The sequence below is a fragment of the Dama dama genome, chromosome 5 (genome assembly GCF_033118175.1).
Source record: "Dama dama isolate Ldn47 chromosome 5, ASM3311817v1, whole genome shotgun sequence".
Classification (NCBI taxonomy): Eukaryota; Metazoa; Chordata; class Mammalia; order Artiodactyla; family Cervidae; genus Dama; species Dama dama.
The window spans coordinates 111,658,820-111,682,453 of NC_083685.1; the positions used below are offsets into that span (position 1 = coordinate 111,658,820).

Genomic DNA, 23,634 nt, shown 5'->3' on the forward strand with positions numbered 1-23,634 from the left:
CAGTCCATGGAGTCACAAAGAGTTGGACACGACTGAGCGACTTCACTTTCACATCCGACTCTTTGCGGCCCCATGGACTGGAGCCTGCCAGGCTCCCCTGTCCGTGGACTGGAGTGGGTTGCCATTTCCTTCTCCAGGGGATCTTCGCGACCCAGGGATCAAACTCAGGTCTCTGCATTGCAGGCAGATTCTTGACCGTCTGGAGTCACCAAGAGGCTCCCTCTTGAGGGTGGTAAACGTGCACAAATACTTGCCACGAATGCATCCCTATTTGGAATTATACCCCTAATCTTTTCCTTGTCTTCCGAACTGTCAATTTTTTTTTCCTGACTGTGGCTTCTGAACGCGAAGCAACTCCGGGAAGAACCGATGGAGCGTGCAACTGCCAACACTGCAAGTCGCAAAGAGGCCTCCTTGAAGCGAAGAGCCACGCGCTCGTCGTGGTCCAACCAGTGCGCGGCTTCCTAGGCACCAGCTACACAGGCGGCGGTTGCGCGCCGGACTCCGCCCCGCGCTCGAGGGGCGGGGCCGGAAGTAATTTCTGTCTCCCGGTTGCTAAGAGACGGAGCTTCCACAAACCAGACTGAGGTTCTCAGGCTTCTTTTCCTTCCTTTCTCCGCTTCAGCGTCTCCGAATTCCGTCACCGTGGCGGACCCAGAAAATGAAGTCTTGCGAAGCACCTTTCCATCTTACATGGCGGAGGGCGAGCGGCTGTATCTATGCGGGGAGTTCGCTAAAGCCGCCCATAGCTTCAGCAATGTGAGTCGTGCTCTGAACCTTTCAGCTACCCTTCACTGAGGTCTTGATGATGCCTGGACCACCCTATTGTTTCCATTATTCCATTGTTACTGATTGATGCACCGCTGTCAAAGATAAACCCCTGTTTAGCCATTTTCTACCATTTCCCATTTGTATTCTACCTGGTTGTTAATAATCAACCTCTGCGCTAAGAGTGACCCCATCTCCTATATTTTTGCTCAAATGTTTCGTGATTGGCCTCCTTCCTCGGTTTCCCATAACTGACCAGGAGGTTGACTGGGGGACTGCTTGCAGAAGGGAAGTCTCTGGCACACAGCTGCTTATGGAAGGTGGTCAGTCAGTAAATAACATCTTTTGCTGTAGTATAAATTGTTCCAATCCACCCTAAGGGGGTTGAGTGCTGTTTTAGGATACCAGACATACTGCTAAGTGGCAAGCTTAGGGGGAGGTGCTGTTATTATGCCATTTTGAAGATAAAAAAGCTTTTATAGAAGTTGAGTAACATGCCTAAGATCACTGAACTAGCAGGTGGCAGAGGAGGGATTCAAACTCAGGCAGTCAGACTTCAGTGCTGAGGTGCTAACCTTACCATCATACACTGCTGTACTGTCTTGCAAATAAGCTATTGGATGTTTTATTATGACTGTTTCTTTTACAACAAATAGCCCGCTTGTCACAAATAATGGGGTGGTAGCATAGCTCTCTAACGTGTCCCAAGACTCCCTCTAAAGTCAAACTTCTCAGTTGCTACCTAGAGTCTTTAGTCCCTTTGAATCACCAACCGCATCCTAAAACCAGAAATAATGGATCAGATGGGCCAGCAATTAAGTTCAGGAGCCTTGCCCCCATCCATTCTCCTTTTTCTGGAAACTGTTTCATCTTGGAGAAGCTCAAGTAGGGAAAAAAAACACCACAAGGGCTTATAGCTTTGGGTGAGAAGTGGTCTTTTCTGGGAAAGAAAGGCTCTTTCTGGAACAGTAGGAAGGTTTTAGATGGAAGTAGATACAATCTGGTGTCTCAGAAAGGACATCACACTGCAGGCTATGTAATGATCTCAGACAGGAGAAGAAAGGACATGGGGACAAGGAGAGGCTTTCCATTCCCACTTTGGGTCCAAAAATCACAGTTTCCTTTTGCCTGGCATTTTCATCTTAATCCCCTGAAACAATGATTGATTCTCAACAAGGTATGTAAAAAGAGAGGGTGTGTACAATGGGTAACACAAGTTGCAGATCATCCTAAAATCCATTTTGTTAGCCTTCAGAATGCTTGATCTTCAAATAGTATTGTTTTTAAAATATTTATTTGGCTGCGTGGGGTCCTAGTTGCAGCCCACGGGGTCTTCATTATGTTATCCCTTGTCTTGTCATGGGATCTTCCGTTGTGGCACACGGATTCTCTAGTTTTGTCACCTGGGCTCAGTAGTTGTGCCGCATGGGCTTAGCTGCTGTGTGGCATGTTGGATCTTAGTTCCCCGACCAGAGCTTGAACCCACAACCCCTACATTGCAAAGCTGATTCCTACCCCTTGGACCACCAGAGAAGTCTCCTGCAAGTAGTATTTTGAATGTGTTGTGCAACCATTTCAGGTTCACGGTTGAATTTGTTAAGCACTAAACACCCTAGGATTCTAAGTGAACTGGAGGAATCCCAGACACTGGGGAAGTTCAGTATATCCACTGGGTAGTATAGTATATTCTCACATCTCAACCAGTGGTTTCCACAATAGCTTGTGATTTGACTTTGTCCATGATAACTACCCGCAGATAACCTAGTTGACTAAGCAGAGATCAGGGTGGTGCTGGTTTTAGTCTGAAAGGATCTAAAGAAGACTTGTTTGCTGGCCTATGGAGTCCCCCTGCAATTCTGGCAGAAGGGTTTGGGCTGCTGTGTCCAGTCCAGCTTCTTACTTCACCCTGCCAGATGCCTGTTAATCCGAGTGGTTCCTTCTTCAGGCTCTTCACCTTCAGAGCGGAGATAAGAACTGCTTGGTTGCCCGCTCCAAGTGCTTTCTCAAGATGGGAGAGCTGGAAAAATCCCTGGAAGATGCTGAGGCTTCACTCCAGGGTGACCCAACTTTCTGCAAGGTGACTGTTTGGGTGGGAGGACTCCTTCTCGCTTTTCTCTCTGCCTCTACCTGCAGCAGCCTCTAATGGTTAAAGAGCCAGCCAGACTGCCTGGAGTTGACTGTTGTTTTCTTTCATAGATCACTTGCCTCTGCCCCTGTATCCCAACATTTGTTCTCAACCCAGGGGTCCTTACATTCCACCACACCTGAGTCTGGGAAGGCTTTGTCTGTTCCCCTTGATTTGACTTCCTCTCGTTTCAGGGGATTTTACAAAAGGCTGAGACCCTGTACACCATGGGCGACTTTGAATTTGCCTTGGTGTTCTACCATCGGGGCTACAAGCTGAGGCCTGATCGGGAATTCAAAGTTGGAATTCAGAAAGCCCAGGAAGCCATCAACAACTCGGTGGGAAGTGAGTGGCCATGGGGCCTATGCGCTTATTTGGGAGACTCTTGGAATCCTTAGGTTTGGAGGGAGGCCTCAGGTTCCCTGGGTGAGCACCCACCACTGGGAGGACTACAGGGAGCCCCTAGCTTAGATTTGGCTGCTCCTGATTTTCTTGAGGATTAGAAACTGTCCACTGGGAGGATAGTCCCCAGTCCACTGTCCTGAGCACTGCAGCATCTGGTTCTCTTCAAAACCAGATGAAAAGCACCATTTCACTCACCCCAAGCCAGAAAAGTAGGCCTCTTTTTGGCCTGGTGTCATAGTACAGAATGAGGTTCTGAGCAGGGCCTTCCCTGGCCCCTGCCTTCCTCCCTTACCCCACAGGCATCAAAGGCTGGCTGTCCCAATGGTTCATTCTGTGCAGGTGGTGGTGGGGGGCAGGGGGGCTTGCCACTGTGGGTGGCAGTGTGTGTAAATAGAAAGGGGCCTTGGTGTCCAGGGCCTGTCTTTGTTTGGAAATGTGGCCTTGGGCTAGTGGGCGTGGCTTGACTGCTTGGAGAGAGTTGAGCCACGTTCCACCCTCCCACCAAAGGCCAACGATTTCCACATAAAATATGTGATAGGTTGTGCCTAAGGCCACTGCCGACCTGAGCCCCAGCTTCTGTCTTTGCAGGTCCCTCTTCTATTAAACTGGAGAACAAAGGGGACCTGTCCTTCTTAAGCAAGCAGGCCGAGGTAAGGGCCTGGCTCTGACTCCACATCCCTCAGAAGGCAGAGGCCACACACGTGCCTGAGGAGCACACGGTTCAGTGGCTCTGAGTGCCTGCGAGTGAGGAGCTCCTGCCCAGCCCAGGCGGTCAGGGGGTTCTGCCCCAGCTCCCACGCGCTGTTCCCATACCAGACATCCTCCATGGTTCTCAGCGCGCAGACGTCCTGGAGGGAGGGGTCTGGGATCCCAGGCTCGGGGAGCCTTGGCTGGTGCTCTGGGCTCCTTTCTGAGACTCTGTGGGGGTACTGCTCCATCTTCCCAGAGTAAGCGAGCCCAGCAGAAGCCTCATCTCGTGAGACAGCTCGTACACCACCCCAAGAGAGAGAGCAAGCGGAAGGGCTCGCTCAAGAGCGAGAAGATTGTCCGCCAGCTCCTGGGCGAACTCTACGTGGACAAGGAGTATCTGGAGAAGCTCCTGTTGGACGAAGGTGTCGGACACTTTGTTTGCAGCAGGGAACTCGGGGCAAAGAAAACCTGGGGTGGATGCTTAACACATGAACCAGAGGCAAAGCCTATAAAACGATATTTGCTGACACGTTCCTCTGGACAGGTTCCACTACCGTTCTCACTTTACAGATGAGGCATAGGGAGGTTACGTAACTCAGTGATGCAGTTCTCAGATTGGAAGTCAAGAAGTCCAGTTTCAGAACCAGTACTCTTAAGTGCTCTGGTACCCTGGGTGGGAACGCCAGAGATCTGGGTTTCTTTACCACCTTGGTCCCTAAAGGGGCAGCCCCCTGAGCCTTCAGTGTATACCAAGGGCAAAGGAATCCAGCTCAGAGGTGCTCACAAGGGACTCCCAGGACTGTGGAGTTAGAATGTCCTAAAATCTCATCTGGTCTAATCCCTCCTGTTATCGGTAAGGAAAGAGAGACCCTGAATCAGGAGTAACTTGTGCAAGGAGACAAGCAAGTTAGTGGTGGAGCTGACAGCAGCACCCAGGCCTCCTAACCTCCAGTTCCACACTCTTCCCCCTGTACCACACTGGCAGGAACAAGAAATAGGAAGGCGCCTTGAAGTGAATGTCTCGTATGAACACTTGTGATGGGAGTGTTGCCATTAGCTGTTGAACCCACACAGGGATCACTCTCAAATCCAAGGGCTTTTCTCCAGAACTGACTTCCCAAGGTCCTCTGTAGGATTCCCTGCGGGTTGCATCTCAGGAGCAGCTTCACGGCTGGCCCATCTCCTCTATAACAGGCCTGGATGCTTCCCTCTCTACAGAGGAGCTTCCAGGGAGGGGAGAGGTGGCCCACATGTTACCCAAGAGGCCTTAAAGCTTTACTCCCATTTCTGACCTCTGCTCAGGTGAGCGAGGAGAGCTCGGGCATGCCCCTCTGGCTCCCAGTTTGCCCTGGCCCACTTGGTACCCAGGGACTCACTGAGCACTGGCAGCCGGGGCCAGGTTGTGCGTTTCTACTTGGACTACTCTGAGGACACAGCTTGAAATAAAGGAGCCCCGAGGGCTCTCAGAAAGCAATCCACCAGCTGCTGCTTCTGCTAGCTTGTCATGTCTTGCCATGAGGGGCCGATGCCCTATGTCCTGTACCATAGGCATGCCCCAAAGCGGGGCCTCTCGCTTCATCTGGTCCCAGATAGACCCCCCTCTCCCACCCAGGTGCTCTTGATCTCGTTACTGTCCCACAGTTCCAGGTAGAGGTCCCCCCAAGGACACCTTTAGTTGAGAAGAGGTGACTCCCCTCGATCCCTGTTCTAGTTGGCTCCTCCCCACCCCCTTCCCCACAGATCTGATCAAAGGCACCATCAAGCATGGCCTGACCGTGGAGGACCTCATCATGACGGGCATCAACTACCTGGACACGCGCAGTGACTTCTGGCGGCAGCAGAAGCCCATCTACGCCAGGGAGCGGGACCGGAAATTGATGCAAGAGAAGTGGCTGCGGGACCGCAAACGCCGTCCCTCGCAGACAGCCCGCTACATCCTCAAGAGTCTGGAGGACATTGACATGTGTGGGTGGTGTTCTCAGAAGGGCTGCCCCGTGGCCATTTGGGGACAGAGCCACATGGCAGCGGGGGCGCCCTGGCTTCGCTCTGCCGCTGGATGGAATCTGGGGGCGGGGTGGGGTTTGGGATGCGGGCTCTTCTGTTGGCCAGGGGGAGACTGCTCCCCTCTCCACGACACCTCTTTCCTTTCCCAGTGCTGACTAGCGGCAGTGCTGAAGGCAGCCTTCAGAAAGCTGAGAAAGTGCTGAAGAAGGTGCTGGAATGGAACAAAGAGGAGGTGCCCAACAAGGATGAACTGGTGGGAAACCTGTACAGCTGCATAGGGAATGCCCAGATCGAGCTGGGGCAGATGGTGGCGGCCCTGCAGAGCCACAGGAAGGACCTGGAGATCGCCAAGGAGTAGTGAGTGCCTGCATAGGCTCGGAAGGCCAAGCGGCCAAGGCCCAGCTACATACTGACCTTTCACTGGGGCTGCTGGGGCTGGGGGCCGAGCCCCCGCTTTCTACTCTGCATGCCTGAGGTGGATACCCTGGAGTAAGGAGCCACCTCCCCAGGACAAGGGCACATCTAGAATGTCAGCTTTTTTGCCACAAAGAGGGAGGAGGGTAGAGGCCCCAAACTCCAAAAAGCTCCCAAAAGCTCCCTGTGATTTGGCTCTTAGGGATATTTTTATTTTTTAAAAAATACTTACTATTTTATTTATTTGTTTGGCTGCGCCAGGTCTTAGTTGCAGCCTTCAGGATCTTCAGTCTCCACAGTGGCATGCAGGATCTTTTAATTGCAGCATGTGGGATCTAGTTCCCTGACCAGGGTTCGAACCTGGGCCCTCTGCATTGGGGCGTGGAGTCTTAGCCACTGGACCAGCAGGAAAGTCCCAAGAGCTTAGGCTTCTGAGCTGTACCTTCCAGCTGTGGGGCCTTAGGCAGGGCACTTAACTAATGTCTCTCAGCCTCTGTCAAAGGGGCACAATGGTAGCCCCTACCCAGTAGGGTGGGAAGGAGAATGACATGCAGAAATTCACATAAAGATCTCAGAACAGTACTGTGTATCCATGATCACTATTGTAATGTCAGCTCTCATAGGAACCAATTCTTCCCAAGACTTGATGGCCCCTCCCAGAGGTACCATCACTTTCTGGGCACCCTGGTTCCAACCTCTGGAGTCGTTCATGACTTTGTCTTGCCCAGTTTTACTCGCCCCGCAGTTCTGAGCCCCCTCAGTCTCCCATCCTCCCATGTCCACGCAGGTCAGCCCTTGGCTCTCCCTGTCTCCAGCTGCTCTCACGAGTCACCTCCAGAGACGTACTACTTCTTACCTGTCAACTGTTTTCCTGCTGACAAACAGGCCTTGGCCTCTCACTGCCTGCAGGTTCAAATCAAATGGACCTTTCCTGGGCACTCAGGGCCCTCTCTGAATCCACTTCTGCACAACCCTCCAATGTCAGGCCACTCTTTGGGTCAAACTGGGTTTCCTGAACACACCTGCCTCCTGTCCTCTCCTCAATCACCGGAACCCTGTAAGCTGTCCATCCATTTCCAGTTCATTTCTCACCAGCCTCCCACGTTTCACAGCCAGAATCTCATGTGTTGGGCATTCCTGGTTCGCAAACAATGGCTAACTTTGGAGACAGACCTGGCTTTGATTCCTGCCTGGGGCACTTGAAGCAGTGTGGTTTTAAGTTGCTCACTCTCTCAGTTTCCTCATCTCTAATGAAGGCATGATAATACTGCCTCATGGGGAATTTGAAGTACAGACAGTATCTTGGATCCAATCTTTTCCCATGCCTTAAAGACATAAATCTTCACATATCCAGCAGAATCTGAGGCATTTCCACTTGATGTCTCATGGGAGCCCCCAGTTTAACATATCCAAAGTGGAATCCATCATCTTCCTTCAAGACCTCTTACACTAGGGCTGCCTTTCCAGGAAAATGGCACTGGTGGTTGTGTTGTCCCCAGGAAGGAGCCTAGCTGGCTTCCCAGACACCTCGCTTCCTTCGCTGCCCACGCCAGCCTGCTACGTCCTGTCCATGCCTCCTCCTCCTATCAAGAGAATCTTTCCTTCCATTCCCCTCCCACAGCTGCATCCACATCTTCCTCACTTCTTGCCTATTTCCTCTGACCTGGGTTTCCTGCTGCCCAGCTGGCCCTTCTATGCAAAACATAGTGCATAGTTCAGTCCCATCGCCCGGCCCGCCCTTGCTGACCTGACTTGTCCTGATCTCTGTTGACTCGGCTGTCTCCAGGCCCTTGGGCATCCTGAACCCTGGCAACAGCGCATGGCTCTGCTCCTACTCTTTTGCCAGCGCTTTCTTCATCAGCTCCCTCCTCCCCGTCCTTCAGATTGTAAAGAAGTATTTCCCCCTGGGGAAAGCCCTCCATGCGCCCAGAGTGACCTAGCAGCCCTCATCTACGCTCCCCCTCCACATGCCACATGTTTCGTCTGCCTGATGGACCTTAGACTTTTTTTTTTTTCCCCCCATTTATTTTTATTAGTTGGAGGCTAATACTTTACAATATTGTAGTGGTTTTTGTCATACATTGACATGAATCAGCCATGGATTTACATGTATTCCCCATCCTGATCCCCCCTCCCACCTCCTTCTCCACCCGATTCTTCTACCTTAGACTTCTCTATTCCCATTTTTTCCCCCGCACCTGCCCTATAAAGGACATGCAGTGAATACGTGCTTAGCGGCTGATTACGTAAACAGTGGTGTTCCTTCAGCAATGTTGATTCCTTTTCAGTCTCTGTACACCGGCCTCCAGTCTCACCCATGAGTCTCATGTGTGTGCCCCACATGCTTCCTCAATCAGATCAGCCCCACCCCCTCCTCCAAAGACCACCATCCTTCCAGCCGTGGCTCAAATCCGGCTAGTCTGAGTAGCTTCTCCAGTGACCTCAGTCAGCCCTCATTTCTTTCCCTGATTACTGTATGGATGATTTGATTGCAGGCTTTCCCCATCCTGCACATCTTAGTACACATTACTTAGTTATCTTAGTACACATCACTGTTACAAATAAATCAACATATGTCAACTTATTTATTCACACCACAACAGAGCAGCCACTCTGGAAGGGGGAGCCGACATCAGAGCTGCAAACTTGGCCCTGGAGCCCCAGAGAGGGGAGATGAGGGAGCCTCTGAGAGACGGGGGAGATAGGGCCAGGGAGTGGCCCCCTGAGGCAGAGGGACAGGGCAGGGGTGGGGGGTTTGGGGCACTCCAGGTAGTGTTGGGGGGGGCCAGGACCTATGGGGAGTGGGAGGAGGGGAGGCCCGCTGAGGAGGGAGGGCCGATAGGAGTCTGTTCTCACACCAGTTCCAGAGGCATCGTACTTGACCCAGGATGTATGGTTCTGAGAGCAGGACTCAGACGTCTCCCCTCTCCCCAATCTGGGGGCCACATTGAGATAATGTCCTCCTGGCCCCTTTGCAACATATTTACTTGTGTACATGTGCATATACATAGGATTTTAAAAAAATAAATATTCCATTATGTGGCTGTGCCGGGTCTTGGTTACAGCAGGTGGGATCGTTAGCTGGAGCTTACAAACTCTTAGTGGCGGAATGTGAGATCTAGTTCCCTGACCAGGGATCACACCGAGAGAGCCTCCCCCAACTCCACACTGGGAGCATGGAGTCTTTGCCACAGGACCACCAAGGAAGTTTCCCCATAGAATTTTTAAAACAGAAATGACCCATTTCTGTGGGTCTTTTTTTTTTTTTAAAAGCCTGTGTCTTGGAAAGGAACGTCTCATTCTTTGAATGGCTTCAGAGAAAGGTGTTTGGGCGCCTGCAATGACGTGCATAACCCCATCCCTGGGCAGCCACTGAGGCTGCTCCCCTTTGCCAGCACACACGCAGCTCCAGTGAGACCGCAGACACACGTGGGTATGTCTGTGGGGGGAGGGAGGGCTTGGTCAGATTTACATGTGAGAAGGCAGCCCAGCCCTGTGAAGAAAGGGAATCAGAGCAGAGCTTCCTGCCTCTGGGGGTTGGGGGCTGAGGGGCTGGGGGACAATGGGAAGAGGGGGAGCTGGCCAGGGAAGGAGGAATGAGGGGGATGCTGTGGGAGGGGGCTCAGGTTGGGTTTCTTGGTTTATTTGTTGGGAAGGAGATATTTTTTAAAAATTTAGTTTTGGCTGCGCTGGGTCTTTGTTGCTGTACGCAGGTTTTCTCTGGTTGTGGCAAGCGGGAGCTACTCTCTAGTTGTGATGCACAGGCTTCTCCTTGCAGTGGCTTCTTCTGTTGCAGACCACAGGTCTTAGGGCATGCAGGCTTCAGTAGTTGGGGCTCACGGGTTCTAGAGCTCGGGATTCATTGCCCCACGGCTGGTGGCATCTTCCTTGACCAGGGATCGAACTTGTGTCCCTTGCATTGACAGATTCTTAACCACCGGACCACTTGGAAAGTCCCCCACACATTCATTTTTAAGACGAATAGGGCATTGGACATTGTGCGAGCTCCTATAATCTGACTTTTTTTTTTCATAATCTGATTTTTTAACCTAAATGTATCAAGGACATTTTTTGTACACAAAAATTGCACTGATTGCATTTAGATTATTTCCACTGTTTATTATTATAAGCAATACTTTAATGAGTCTTCTTGTCACATCTTCTGGAGGTAAATTTCTAGAAGGGGAGTTGCAGGACCAAAGTGGTGTCTTTGTAGGCCGTTGCCTGTTTGCCTTCCAGAGAGATTCCGATAATGTCCGTTCCCATGAGAGGGCCACAGTACCTCAGCCTTGCCAGCCTGGACATTGTCCCCCCAACTGGCCCGTCTTTGCCTTCTTTCTAGTTTCCATAGTGCCTAGAATGACCTTGTCTTGCTTCTTCCCTACAGTGATCTTCCTGATGCCAAGTCCAGAGCCTTGGACAACATTGGCAGGGTTTTTGCCAGAGTCGGGAAATTCCAACAAGCCATTGACACGTGAGTGACCCGGGACCACCCCCTCCCTACTTGAGGGCTAGGACATCCCAACCTCCCCCTGGACTCCCAGCCTGGGGCAGGATGTCAGGCAAAGAGGCCTCGGAAGACCCAAATTTGGCTCCTGGCTGTGCTAGGTGACCAGAAGAAAGCCACTTTGTAAACTCTGGGGCTCATCAGCTATATTAATTAGTAGAATAAAATCAGCATTTTCTCCTAATTCCCCGTTGACAAGCGTTGGGACACTTGTTTTTAGGCATGTGCATTATCAAGCCTCTCCTCTGGACATTCTCATTCTACAGGTCTGGGTTGGAGCTCAGGAATATGGTTTTAACAAGTTCTCCAGGCAACCCTCACCTCTGGCCAAGTTCATGACTGGGTGGACCATTGACTTCTGGGAGTTCTTTGGAGGTTATTCTGTGATTCTCTGGTCACATGGGGTCACTGGGAATGGAGCCTGAGCTCCCTAGAGACCTTAACTGATGGACTTTCGATGTCCAACCCTGGAGCTGGTGACCTGCCCCTGGGAGACTCAGGGGCGGGCTTGACTGCAGAGAGAAATTGTCCTTCAGGCCTTTGTTGCTTGACTAGAACAGACTTGTTGACCAGAGCCTGGCGCTCCAGGTCATTTGGTTTTCCCAGTGGCCCCTGGGGCCTGTGTGCCAAAAGACAGAGGCATGTGAGCATTCACCCACCCATTCATGTCTTTTCATAATGAAATGTTTTATAGTAAATATGTGCTTAATGTGGGGCTTCCCTGGTGGCTGAGCTGGTAAAGAATCCACCTGCAATGCGGGAGACCTGGGTTCGATCCCTGGGTTGAAAAGATCCCATGGAGGAGGGAAAGGCTATCCACTCCCGTATACAGTCCGTGGGGTCACAAAGAGTCAGCTGTGTTTAACCTTAAAATATTCATTTGGAAAATATAGAAAATTAGATGAGGAAGTCTTCAGTCCCACCACGCAAAGACAAGTGCTTATTCTGATCCTCCTCTGACTTTTATTGATATTTTGTTTTTTCATCCCAATCTTTTTTACTGTGTTGATTTTCTCTTAAATGTTCTTAATCATATTCTTAAAGGTTATGTGTGGGCTTCCCTGGTGGTTCATATGGTAAAGTGTCTGCTTGCAATGAGGAAGACCTGGGTTCAATCCCTGGATCAGAAAGATCCCCTGGAGAAGGAAATGGCAACCCACTCCAGTACTCTTGCCTGGAAAATTCCATGGATGGAGGAGCCTGGTAGGTTACAGTCCATGGGTTTTTGCAAAGAGTCAGACATGACTGAGCAACTTCACATTGACTTTCAAAGGTTATGGAGTTTTTTCAAATGCTATTTTACAAACATTATTTTCAGCTGTGGTATCAAAGCCAATTCTATAGATGCACCAAAATAACCCTGGTAGTTTAAAAAAATATGTTAGTGCTTGTTAGCTCCACTCCTGCACCTAAAAGAACTGGTAGTTGGAGGACAGTTTTTCTTCGGCCACCAGTAGGAAGCCCAGCCTCCTAAGTCCGAGTGCAGGGCCTGAGTGGAGGAAGCTGACCTCGGTTCTTGGTGTCCCCAGGTGGGAGGAGAAGATCCCTCTGGCCAAAACCACCCTGGAGAAGACCTGGCTGTTCCATGAGATTGGCCGCTGCTACCTGGAGCTAGACCAGGCCTGGGAGGCCCAGAGCTACGGTGAGAAGTCCCAGCAGTGCGCCGAGGAAGAAGGGGACATGGAATGGCAGCTGAACGCCAGCGTTCTGGTGGCGCAGGCCCAAGGTACAGGTGCCCTTCCCAGCCCTCAGGCCCTGCTGTCATGCCGGGGCTGACCTCTCCATCCCGATGGATCAGACAAATTCTGATTCTGAGAGTGAGGGTAAAGCCCCGCGTTTTGACCAGTGTGTAGTGCCTACTTTAAGCTACGCTCAGTTAGGGCTTGGGAGATCCTGAGAACTGCTCTGCCCTCGAGGAACTCAGCTGAGCTGCATGCAGACCAGCAGTGTCTTGTCCTCATCAACACAGCTCCACCGGTCTTGGCTCAGTAGCCTTTATATATTTGTCTTGGCTCAGTAGCCTTTATATGTTTGTCTTGGCTCAGTAGCCTTTATACGTGCATTCTCCGCATTCTCGCTTTAATCACTCTGCAAGCCAGTGCTGGAGGTATTGTCCTCCTTTCATAGGCTGGGAAACGGAGACTCTGAGTGCTGCCTCAGATTGCCCCAGGTCTCAAGAGGGAGCTTTTTTAGGGGACTGGAAAAGTTCTGAAGCTGAGTTGTGGTGTTCATTGCACAAGTCTATAAATTTTCTAGAAATCATTGAACTGTATACTTACAAAGGGGCTCATTTTATACTGAATGAATCACATCTCAATAAAGTTAATGGGCTTGTTAATAAAACAGCAAGGGATGGGGGTGAGGAGGAACAGATGGAACAGGATTGGCAATATTTTGGTAATTTTTAAAAACTTTTATATTGGAATATAGTTGATTTACAATGTTGTGTGAGTTTTAGGTGAGCAGCAAAGTGATTCAGTTATGCATATACATATATCTATTCTTTTTAAGATTTTTTTCCCTTGTAGGTTATTATAGAGTATTGAGTAGAATTTCCTGTGCTGTGCAGTAGATCCCTGTTGATTATCTATTTTATATATAGTAGTGTATTAATATATATGTTAATCCCAACCTCCTAATTTATCCCTCCCCACCTTTCCCCCTTTGATAAGTTTGTTTTCGGAGTGTTTCTGTTTTGTAAATAAGTTCATGTGTATCATTTTTTTAGATTCCACATAGAAGTGACATCATATGATATTTGAATTTAGGTGATGAGTAATGGGGATTCATGATACTATTCCTTTGACTTTTCTGTATATTTGAAATATTTCACAATACAAGTTTAAAAGGGTAAATAGCTCTAGGTCACAGTAATAAGAAAGCCTTGGAGCTGGGTCTCCTGTTCACAGTTTCGAACCCACCCTGCCCTGGGCACACAGCTGACCCCAGAGAAGGGGGGAGGCATGACAGGCACTCTGATCACGGGTCTCATCAGTCATTCACTTACTCACATCATTAATGCTTTCCTGGCACCTTCTAGGCACCAAAGCTGGGCATACAGTAGGAAGAAAATTGATAACTGTTCCTGTCCTCCTATCTGAGGAGTAACTATTTTTTAATATTTATTTATTTGACCACACTGGGTTTTAGTTGCAGCACATGGGATCGTCACTGTGTCATGAGGATCTTTCACAGCTGGGCACTCCTTTGTGGTGTGTGGGCTTGGTAGTTGCAGCTTGTGGGCTTAGTTGTTCTGAGACATGTGGGATCTTAGTTTGATGGCCAGGGATCGTGGACCCTTGTCCCATGCATTGCAAGGCGGATTCTTAACTGCTGGATCACCAGGGAAGTCCCTGAAGAGTAACTTTGAAGCAGAAGCGTTAAAAATGCAAAGGCACCAGTCGTTCCAAGTTCTGACGGCAGAAGTTTTCAGCCAAAGGAACCGCATTTAGGGAGGTGGGCAAGAGTTTGGCTGATTTAAGAAACTGATGGAGACTAGTGTCGAGCTTCTGGGGGCCAGGAAAGTCTGGAGGAGGGAGGCTGGTGAAGGGCCAGATCCACAGGGCCTCTCAGGCCTCCTTACACATCGTGGATTCTTTCCTAAAAACATAGAGGAAAAAACCACTTGAAAGCTTTAAACTGGGGAAGATGTGATTACTGTGCCTTTTCCTAGAACTCTTTCCTGTTTCTGTGATGACTTTTTTTGTTTGTTTGTTTTTTGGCTGCACTGCAACAGGGCTTGCTGTAGGATCCTAGTTCCTGACCAGATATTGAACCTGGGCCCTGGCAGTGAAAGTGTGAAGTCCTAACCACTGGACCACCAGGGAATTCCTGTCCCTGGTGAGGTCTTGTTAGGTTCTGAGGGCCTCTGGAGAAGCAGGCCACTCACTACCGGCCTCAGTTTCCATGCTATACGGTGGAAAAGTCCAGTCCAACGCAGCAGCCAAGGAGCCCCTGGGTTATAGAGGCAGCCTGGCCAAGCGGGCAGATCTTGGGCTCTGCAAATGGGGATAATTATAGTGTGTATGCTGGAGAAGGAAATGGCTGGCAACCCACTCCAGTGTTGTTGCCTGGAGAATCCCATGGACAGAGGAGCCTGCGAGGGCTACAGTTCATGGGGTCACAAAGAGTCAGACACGACTGACGTGACTTAGCACGTATAGTATGTATGTATCTTCTTCATAGTGTGAAGACATGAGGTAATGGCTACGAGTGTAAGCACTTAGAATAGGAACCAGCATATAGCGAGCTCTCCAGAAATACTCATTTCTTCCTTCCTACCCATCAGCTTCCCATAAGTGTTTCCAACAGTGATAAGAAACAATTAGTCCCTGGAAGAGCCAACAAAAATATGGATATACATGTGTGGATTTGTGGATGCACAGAGTGAGGAAAAGAAGGGGGAAAGGGCCGCCAGAATGGAGATAATTTCAGGTTATAGATTCAGTTGAAAACAAATAGAATGGTCTTTAATGCTTCACTCACTTGGGTGTTATGACTCCTATTCTGACCTACCATGTCAGAATGACATAGACATTTATTCATGGTGGCCTCTGAGGCATTACTCTAAGTTTTCTTCTCTTCAAATGTGTATTTGAAAAAAGAAATGTATATTGACGCCACAGACTTTCAGAACGATGTTAGAATCGCTTTTCAAATGTAATTGCCTTTTGCAATTTGACTTATGGATACAAGGCCCTTCTTTCCCCAGGAATCCTGAAGCAGTCTGTGGGAGAGAGGTAGGTCTTGGGGTACTAGTTATAGGAGGAAGCAGTGGAGGGACTTCCCTGATGGTCCAGTGGCTAAGACTCCATGCTCCCGACGCAGGGGGCTCGGGTTTGATCCCTGGCTGGCTAGGGAACTAGATCCGGCATGCCACAACTAAAGATCCTGCCTACCACAACTGAAACCCAGCGCAGCCAAATTAATTAACTTTTTAAAAAAGCAGAAGCAGTGGTGTGTAAAGAAAGTGAAGTGTGGGCTTCCCAGCCCCGGCAGGGGAGCACTTTTCTCCTTCCTTCCTGAAATTAAGCTTTCTCCAAGGGCAGTCAGTTCAGAGCCCTCATCCCTGGCCCAGTGCTAACTGGCCGAGTGAGTGCCCTGGGGTGGGTAGGGGTCTGCTTCCTCCCTGGGCTCAGGTTGTTCCAATGTGGGCACTGTTGTCCCAGCCACTGGCCCATGAGGAGTCACATCCAGTCCTGCCAGACTGTGTTTGGTGGCCACAGTGTTCTTTACAAATCTGAGTAAACATTAAAAAAGAAAAAAAAAAAAAAATAGATGTCTTCTCCTGGAACCATTTAAAGATGGGGTGTAGTGGGAATTCCTAATAATGTAATTTCACGCCTTGAGAAATTTCACAGAAATAGCACTTGGAAAAACAGCATATTAAGAAACTACATTGATGATTATTTTTCATGTCTGTCTTAGAATTATAGCCTTGTTACAAACCCCAGGACCAGACCCAGAAGGGATTATGACTGGGATCATAAAAGCATAGACCTTGGAACTCTGGGTCAGCGTCAGGCATGAACGCTGCCCACGCACTTGCTAATTGTTCCCGAGACCAGCCCAGAGGGGAATGGACTGGGGTAAACACAAGGACATCTGGACTATGTCAGTGTAGTCCATGATATTTAGGAGTATGTGATTGATATGGCATGTATCTTGAGAAAGATAAGATCTGAGGAAGTCTTGTGGTCTGCAGTTAGGAATAAAAGCTGGACTCAGAGTGGACTCTGCATCTCAGTCCAATAGAGGCTGCAGGTCCCCTGATCCATTGGACCAGATTTCATGTTCTGTCTTCATTCTCGTCGCCTGCTCCTGGACCATCAGGGCAACAATGGGGCAGGATGGAGTTGTCCCCCTGGAGACGCATGGTGTGGGCACTGACCCCTTCCCTCACTGACTCTTGGCACCTGAAATCCAAGGCTCAGGTGCCCAGGTTCTACTACCTAGTGATGAGGCGGCCCAGGAGATGTCTGGAAAGGGTGGTGATGGGCTGCCGGGTGTTGCTGCTCCTGAGGGCCCCCGGTACCCGCAGGGCAGCACACAGCATTACCATCCTCCTGTCTCCATCCTCCTGCCTCCCTTGTTCCCTTCAGTGAAGCTGAGGGACTTCGAATCAGCCGTGAACAACTTTGAGAAGGCCCTGGAGAGAGCGAAGCTGGTGCATAACAACGAGGCGCAGCAGGCCATCATCAACGTGAGCCTCTCTCTCTGGGGGTGGGGTGGGGCAGGCCCGGGACCGTCAGCCCCAGATGTTTATTTCCCCTCAACCGCAGAGCACCTTCTAGGTAGGGCAGTAGCTTTGCAGTGTTTGTTGTTGCCATCAGTTTATATAGCTCCCCAACCAATACACATACTGTTAACTTTTTTTTTTTTTTGGCCACACTGCACAGCAACTTAAGGGATCTTAGTTCTCCAACCAGGGATCGAGCCCACACCTGCTGCAGTAAAAGTCAGCATCCCAACTACTGGACTGCCAGGGAACTCCCCTCAATACACTTAGTTTTATTTGAAAAAACAGATGAAAAATAGCAAGTTTTACAAAACATATTTACCTTTATTATGTACGCTGATATTTCTTACTCTGTTTTTTCTTTACATTCCTTGTCTTTAATGCTGGCTGAGACCCCCTAAACTGACTTTAGGACTTGCGCTTGGAAAAGTGCAGCCCCCACAGAAGACAATAGGAAAGCAGTGTGATGGCCTCACTCACCAGTCCAGACCCACGCTGCTCAGTCAGGCGGCCGCTAGCCACCTGCAGCATTTAGAGTAAATGGAGTTAGAAGTAAACGAATGTTGCAGTTCAGTTCCTCAGTCACCCCAGCCACATTTCACGTGATCAGTTGCCATGTGAGGCCTCTGGGTATCACACGGCGCAGATCTAAGGTCTTTCCAGCCCTGCAGCAAAGGTGACGACGTGGTCCCGGCCCTCGGGAAGCTGAAAACACAGTCCCTCGTTCCTGACTGGCGCGGCAGGGACTAGGGGACTCAGACTGAGAGCTCCAGCAGGCAGGCAGAGCTGGGCCTTTCCCCTCACGGAGAGGGAGGGTTCGAGGTCGCCTTGGAGGCTGGGCAGGGTTTTGAAAGTAGGAAACAGAAGTGCCCATCAAGCCAAATACACACACAGCCCTAAATGGCTCCTCATGGGACCTAGTCCCTGACCTCTCACCCCCCTGATTGGCATCTCCAGGCAGGAAAGCGTATATACTGAGGGGCAGACTGCACTGCCCAAGAGCATCCAGGCCCAGCGATCCAGGGCCTGTAGACATTCCTTGAGAGTCTAGTGGTGTGTCACCGAGGCCAAGTCACAGGGAGGGCTGCAAGAAAGCAGAGTTGCCTTCAAGATACAGCACAGGCTGAGTTCCCAGTCCCTGGCTGTCCTGCAGAGGCCCTGGAAGCCCCTCTGAAGGCAGGCCAGCCCCCAGCCCCACCCCCACCCTCGGTGTGCTGCCGAATCCCCTCCATGGCTTGCTGCCCGGCTGCAGGCTGAGGTGCTTGCCTTGTCTCCTTTAATTTGGCTGAAGCTTTAGGAATCAGTAGACAGAGGCAATCCTTCAAAACATGCCTGAGTCTGAGGGAGATGAGTTTGAGTCACCCCCAGCAGCGTATCTCTCCTACCACTTAGCGTGGAGAGTTCCAAGTCCATAGGATCCATGAACCTCAGGCAGGAGTAGTCAGAGGAGCCAGGAGGAAAGGGAGGCGGGGCAGGGTTGGGGCTTGGGTGGGGAAAGGACAGGTCCCACGGTGTTAAGAGCGTTCACTGATAGCCCTCTCGCCCACAGGCCTTGGATGATGCCAACAAGGGCATCATTGATGAGCTGAAGAAAACCAACTACAGGGATATACTCAAAGAAAAGAAGGAGAAAGGTGAGTTTTGGAGCTGGAAGACAGCAACTTCAGAAACCTGCCTGGGCTCTCCTTCCAGCAGTCCTCGCCACGCCTCCTGCTGCTCCTTCAGTTGGGCTTGGTGCTGCCCACTGGGCATTCTGATTTCAGTGCCGCCAGCAGCCGCTCCCGAGGCAGGAGGGGGACCCCTCAGTCTGGGGTCAGATCCCATGCTGTCTGCCTTATTTCTTCAGTACTCCTGTATTTTTTAAAAAGTTGTATTCATTCATTTTATTGTTTATTTTACTTTCTGGCTGTGGTGGGTCTTTGTTGCGGCACACGGGCTTTCTCTAGTTGACTGGGGACTACTCTGGTTGCGGTGCTCGGTGGTGGCTTCTCTTGTTCTGGAGCATAGACTCTAGGTGCACGGGCTTCCGTAATTGCAGCACATGGGCTCAGTAGTTATGGCTCATGGGCTTAGTTGCTCCAAGGCATGTGGGATCTTCCCAGACCAGGGATTGAACCTCTGTCCCCTGCATTGGCAGGTGAATTCTTAACCACTGGATCACCAGGGAAGTCCAGTACCCCCATATTTCTTCAATTCATCAAATATTTGTCAAGTGCTTGTCAGCTGCCAGGGAAGTGTGAGATTCTGGGGGTGACAGAAGCTCGGCCCCTGCCCTGGAGGAGCCCACAGCCCAGTGGGAAAGCGGGGCACCTAAGTCTCCTGAGCAGGGGGCCACGCTCTGCCGTGAGAGCCTGGGCAGGGCGCTCCCAGTTCTCTGAGGTGGTAGGAAACACTTCCAAGAGGAAGAATCTTCCGCTTCAGGCTCCAGAAGATGCCCAGGTGTTTTCCCAGTGCGAGGTGGAAGGCTGAGGGCATTTCAGGCAGGAAACAGGAGCAAACACGGAAGCAGAACAAAAGCAGCTTACACTGTGGGTGCTCTTACCACTGGCCACACTGGGTTAACCTCAGCCCGAATGATCTCACTAGACCCTCACTGCCGGGAGGCGGAGGACACTGGAGCCCGAATCGTCAGCCCGGGTCACTCAGAAGTCTGACTCGGAGCCACACTCACCCCACTGTGGGCAGCTGCTCTTCAGGGTCAGCAGTGAGCAGGGCAGGGTCGGGACGGGGGCCCCGAGGGCCGGCTGCGGTGCAGAGGTGACAGGACTGTGCCCGTCTAGCCTTACCACGTTCTTTCTCCCAAGAGTTCCGGGAGTGAAGAGGCCTTTGATCCCCACCCCCACCCCCCAGGCACTAGCTATCTGAAAGGCCCCCATGAAAGGAGTGAGGGAAGAGGAAGTGGCTGGGACTCCAGGCCCCAAGGAGTCCGCAGGGATGGGGGCCGGGCCTCAGAGTGGTGGGGGTGATCGTAGAAGCTGATCTCCACTCAGTGCTTCCTGCCTGCCCAGGCACTCTTTTAAGCTTTATACATACGGACTCATGGGATCCCTCCTGGAGCACTATGAAATAAGTGTTTAGTCGCTCAGTCGTGTCTGACTCTTTGTGACCTCAGGGACTATAGCCCGCTGGGCTCCTCTGTCCATGGGATTTTCCAGGCAAGAATACTGGAGTAGATTACCATTTCCTTCTCCAGGGAATCTTCCTGATCTAGAGATCAAACCCACATCCCATGCACTGGCAGGTGGATTCTTTAATGCTGTGCCACCTGGGAAGCCCAAAATAAGTATGACATGCTTGATCTTATGGATGAGGACGCGGGGCCAAGGGGTTAAAGGCCCACAGTGGTTTCTAGTCTTGGACAGCCTGGCTCTGGAACCCATGGTTTTACCATGGTTCTACATATACTATTTCTGTCACCCCCACCCCATCCCGTGGGGCCCTCCCTCCAGCCACATTGAAGTAAAGGAGAGCTAGGGCTGGGGCTCCCTCAGGGCTTCTGGGAGGACAGAGCTCCTTCCAGGCACCAAGGTTGAAGCCCTCTCGGATCCCGGCACAGCAGCGGGAATCTGGGTGTGGAGTTTCTGGGCACCTGAGCAGTCAGATGATGGCCTTTTATTACCCAGTGCCTGCACATGGCGGCTGGATCCCCTCAGAGATCTGCTTCTGCCTCCACAAACTGTTGGAGCCGCTCTCAGAAGCCACAGAAGCAGTAATGTCTGGGGACGCAGCAGGTGCTCCAAGCATTCTCCTTTCTTGGCTGACAGCACGCTGGGAAAGGCATCCTGAAAACTTGAGGAAGGCCCCCGAAGGCACAGGCAGCTGCTGGGCACTCCCCTTCCTGGACAGCAGGTGGCAGCATTGCATGCGTCTTCACAGCCAACAGCAGCCTTTGCTGGCTCTGAACCCAAAGTCCCTGTTGACTCTTAGAAACCAGGACTCCCAGGAAGAGTGTGGAGGAGACTCAAGAGGAGATTGGTACCTTTTCTCTGACAGCTGGTAAACACCAGGAGCAAAGATCACTTGGGTTTTAAAATTGCCCTGCATCTGAACTTCCAGCACAATTTGCTCACTTTTTTTTAAACAGGGGAACCTCCCAACAAATGATGAGTGTGCTCCCCAGGGACAAAGAGAAATGCAGAATGAGGATGCCAAAGGAGAAGCCTCTGTCTTTTCCCAGCACCTGAACTAGTTCTTGTAGGGAAAAAGAAAGAATGTGGGCTGGGGGTGGACTGTCTTGGGTTCAAATCTTGGCTTTGCCAATTATATTCAGTGTGACATCGTGTGTGATTTCCCCTGTCTCAGTCTCAGGCCTCTCAGCACAAACTTTCACCTCTCTTCTCTCCTTTATCCTGTTTTTCAGAAAATGCCACTATGTTGGATGGTCAAACACGGACGGCAAAGGAGAAGGAAACGAGGAAAACAAAAGATGAACCTGAGAAGGTGATGAAGCAGTGGGAGCAGGAGCAAACGGAGAAACAGCCCCAAGGTGTCTTGTCTAAGGAAACTCTGGGGGTCACAGCTAGGCGACCAGAAGAGAGGCAGAGAGAAGACCCAGGAAAAGCCTCATGGAGAAAAGAATTGGGCGCAAAGGTGAGAAGTCCAGGAGACACTGCCAAAGGACAGTTTGGAGAAGCAGGCAGGACAGAAGAGAACAGAGAGGAAACCAGGGAAATTTACAGGAGGCCTTCAGAACTGGATCAAAACCTTTCAGATGAATCAAGCCCAAGGGAATCGGAAGGACTAGAGAAGAGACTTTCAAAAACTGACGGAGGAGAGTCGGAAGCACTGGGGAAAACGGAATCAGGAGAAATAAAAGAAATGGAAATAACAGAAAATTCTGAAAAAATAGAAAAAGATGAAAAGGAAGATGAACCCATTGAGTAGGCATTAGGATCAGCAGGCTGGTGTTCGCAGGGACCATGGAGGTCTTACTAAACTGGACATTCAAGCTGAGCTTTCTCTCTAATGTGGACTGGGTCCAACAGGTCATCCTGTCTCTATTACCGTTTTCCCTTTAAATGTGTATCTTTCACTCTTACAAACCCTGAGTCTGTCATTTTGCCTCCTTATCGCCACCCATTCTCAGAAGAGCTTTAGAGAATGAATGCGTGGGCATGGGGGTCCCACTTGCTGAGCAGAACTCTGACATTCTGACTAGGGGAGAAACACGGAGATCCCCTCCCCAAACAAGTGTCACCAAGGTGTGAAATGTGGTCCTCTCCCCCAGATCCTGTGCGAGGACCTTGTGGAAGAAGTGAGAAAGATGCTAAGAAGAAAGGGTTTCAGGGGAGGAAGAAACAGGTGAACTCCAACGAACTCCAAAAGCCTAAAGTGGGGAGGAAAGAGAAAGGCGTGGGAACAGAGGTATGGCTGCCCAGCTGCTGACATTGGTTCATCTTGCTGAGTACCACTGTGTGCAGGGTACTGTGGGGGCTTTCTGGAAGAAATAAGGATGGGACAACCTCAGCCATCACACAGCGAGGGAGACCTACTTGTAAACCCCGAAGCCTTGAAAAACAGAATGAGGTGCCTGCTGGCACTGGTGGGGCTCTTGGAGCTCAGGGGGAGAAGGAAGATGTCTGGCAGAGAACAGGGAGCAGCTGGGAGTAGGAATTGCCTCAGGACCCACCTGTGCCACCCTGGGGGCCTGCATACAGTCCAGTAAATCAAGCTCCCCAAACTTGCTTCATCCTCTGTATAACAAGTACCTGTCTCAGGGCTTGATGCTTATTTAGCACAGTCGCTGGTACACAGGAAGCTCTTGAAAACCCACCCGAGCTTCCAGTGGTTTCACAGAGGGGCGGCTAAGCAGCTGCCCCAGAGGAGGAGTTAAGAATTTCACTGCTTTATCTATCTAGCCCCTTGGCCACTGCCATCCTAGTTCCAGCTCCATAGTTAATGGAAGGGTTGGGCCTGGTTGGGGCAGAGGCTGACTTTGGGCCTGCCAGACTAGGGAGAGGCAAGTGAGGCATTTCAGCTGCAACTTTTAAGAAACATAGGGTCAAAAAAAACTCAGTAAGCAAGAGAAACAGTATTTTAACGCAATATTGCAAAAAAAAAAATTGCAAAACTCTGAGAAATTGAATATTTCCTGCCACATCAGTAAACAAGGATGTCACAGTCATCAGCGATTGCAGCCACCTTGGAAGGTGAGCTGGTGAGCCCTAAGGGAGCACAGAAAGGAGAATACCTGCAACCTAGCAAAAATCAAACCATTCCCTACGGCTGAGCCCTGAGGAAAGGAAGTTCAGGATGTGAAAAATACCGGACACAGGCTCCAGGTAGCTGAGGTGCATATTAAAGGAATGATTTCAGTGAGCCCCCTCTCTTGCATCTTCCCATACATAGAAAAGCTCTAACTTCCTTAACTTGGGATATCTGGTTTTCTTCAACAATAATCTTTTCCACCTTCAGACTACCCTTTGTTGGAAAACTTCTATATAATGCAGCTCCTACCCTCGCCTCCTCAGAGCAGTTTTCTCA

The 23,634-nt window shown here is 50.5% G+C and overlaps 1 protein-coding gene across 1 annotated transcript; it reads left to right on the forward strand.

The window, feature by feature from the left end:
* Positions 1-369: 369 nt before the first annotated feature.
* On the forward strand, positions 370-23,487 carry ODAD4 (outer dynein arm docking complex subunit 4). Its single transcript, XM_061140764.1, has 13 exons — positions 370-452; positions 561-759; positions 2,714-2,845; positions 3,088-3,238; positions 3,887-3,948; positions 4,245-4,410; positions 5,729-5,953; positions 6,142-6,349; positions 10,794-10,880; positions 12,443-12,639; positions 17,015-17,115; positions 18,701-18,785; positions 21,512-23,487. Exons 1-13 carry the CDS (start codon positions 370-372, stop codon positions 22,033-22,035), a joined length of 2,220 nt encoding a protein of 739 aa, XP_060996747.1. The 3' UTR covers positions 22,036-23,487.
* The last annotated feature ends 147 nt before the right edge of the window (positions 23,488-23,634 follow it).

Excerpts from the sequence above, each read along its gene's own strand:
- ODAD4 (XM_061140764.1), top strand. The coding sequence starts at position 370 with ATGGAGCGTGCAACTGCCAACACTGCAAGTCGCAAAGAGGCCTCCTTG. Across the intron at positions 760-2,713 it reads CCGCCCATAGCTTCAGCAAT|GCTCTTCACCTTCAGAGCGG; the intron begins GTGAGTCGTGCT and ends TTCCTTCTTCAG. Across the intron at positions 4,411-5,728 it reads GAAGCTCCTGTTGGACGAAG|ATCTGATCAAAGGCACCATC; the intron begins GTGTCGGACACT and ends CCTTCCCCACAG.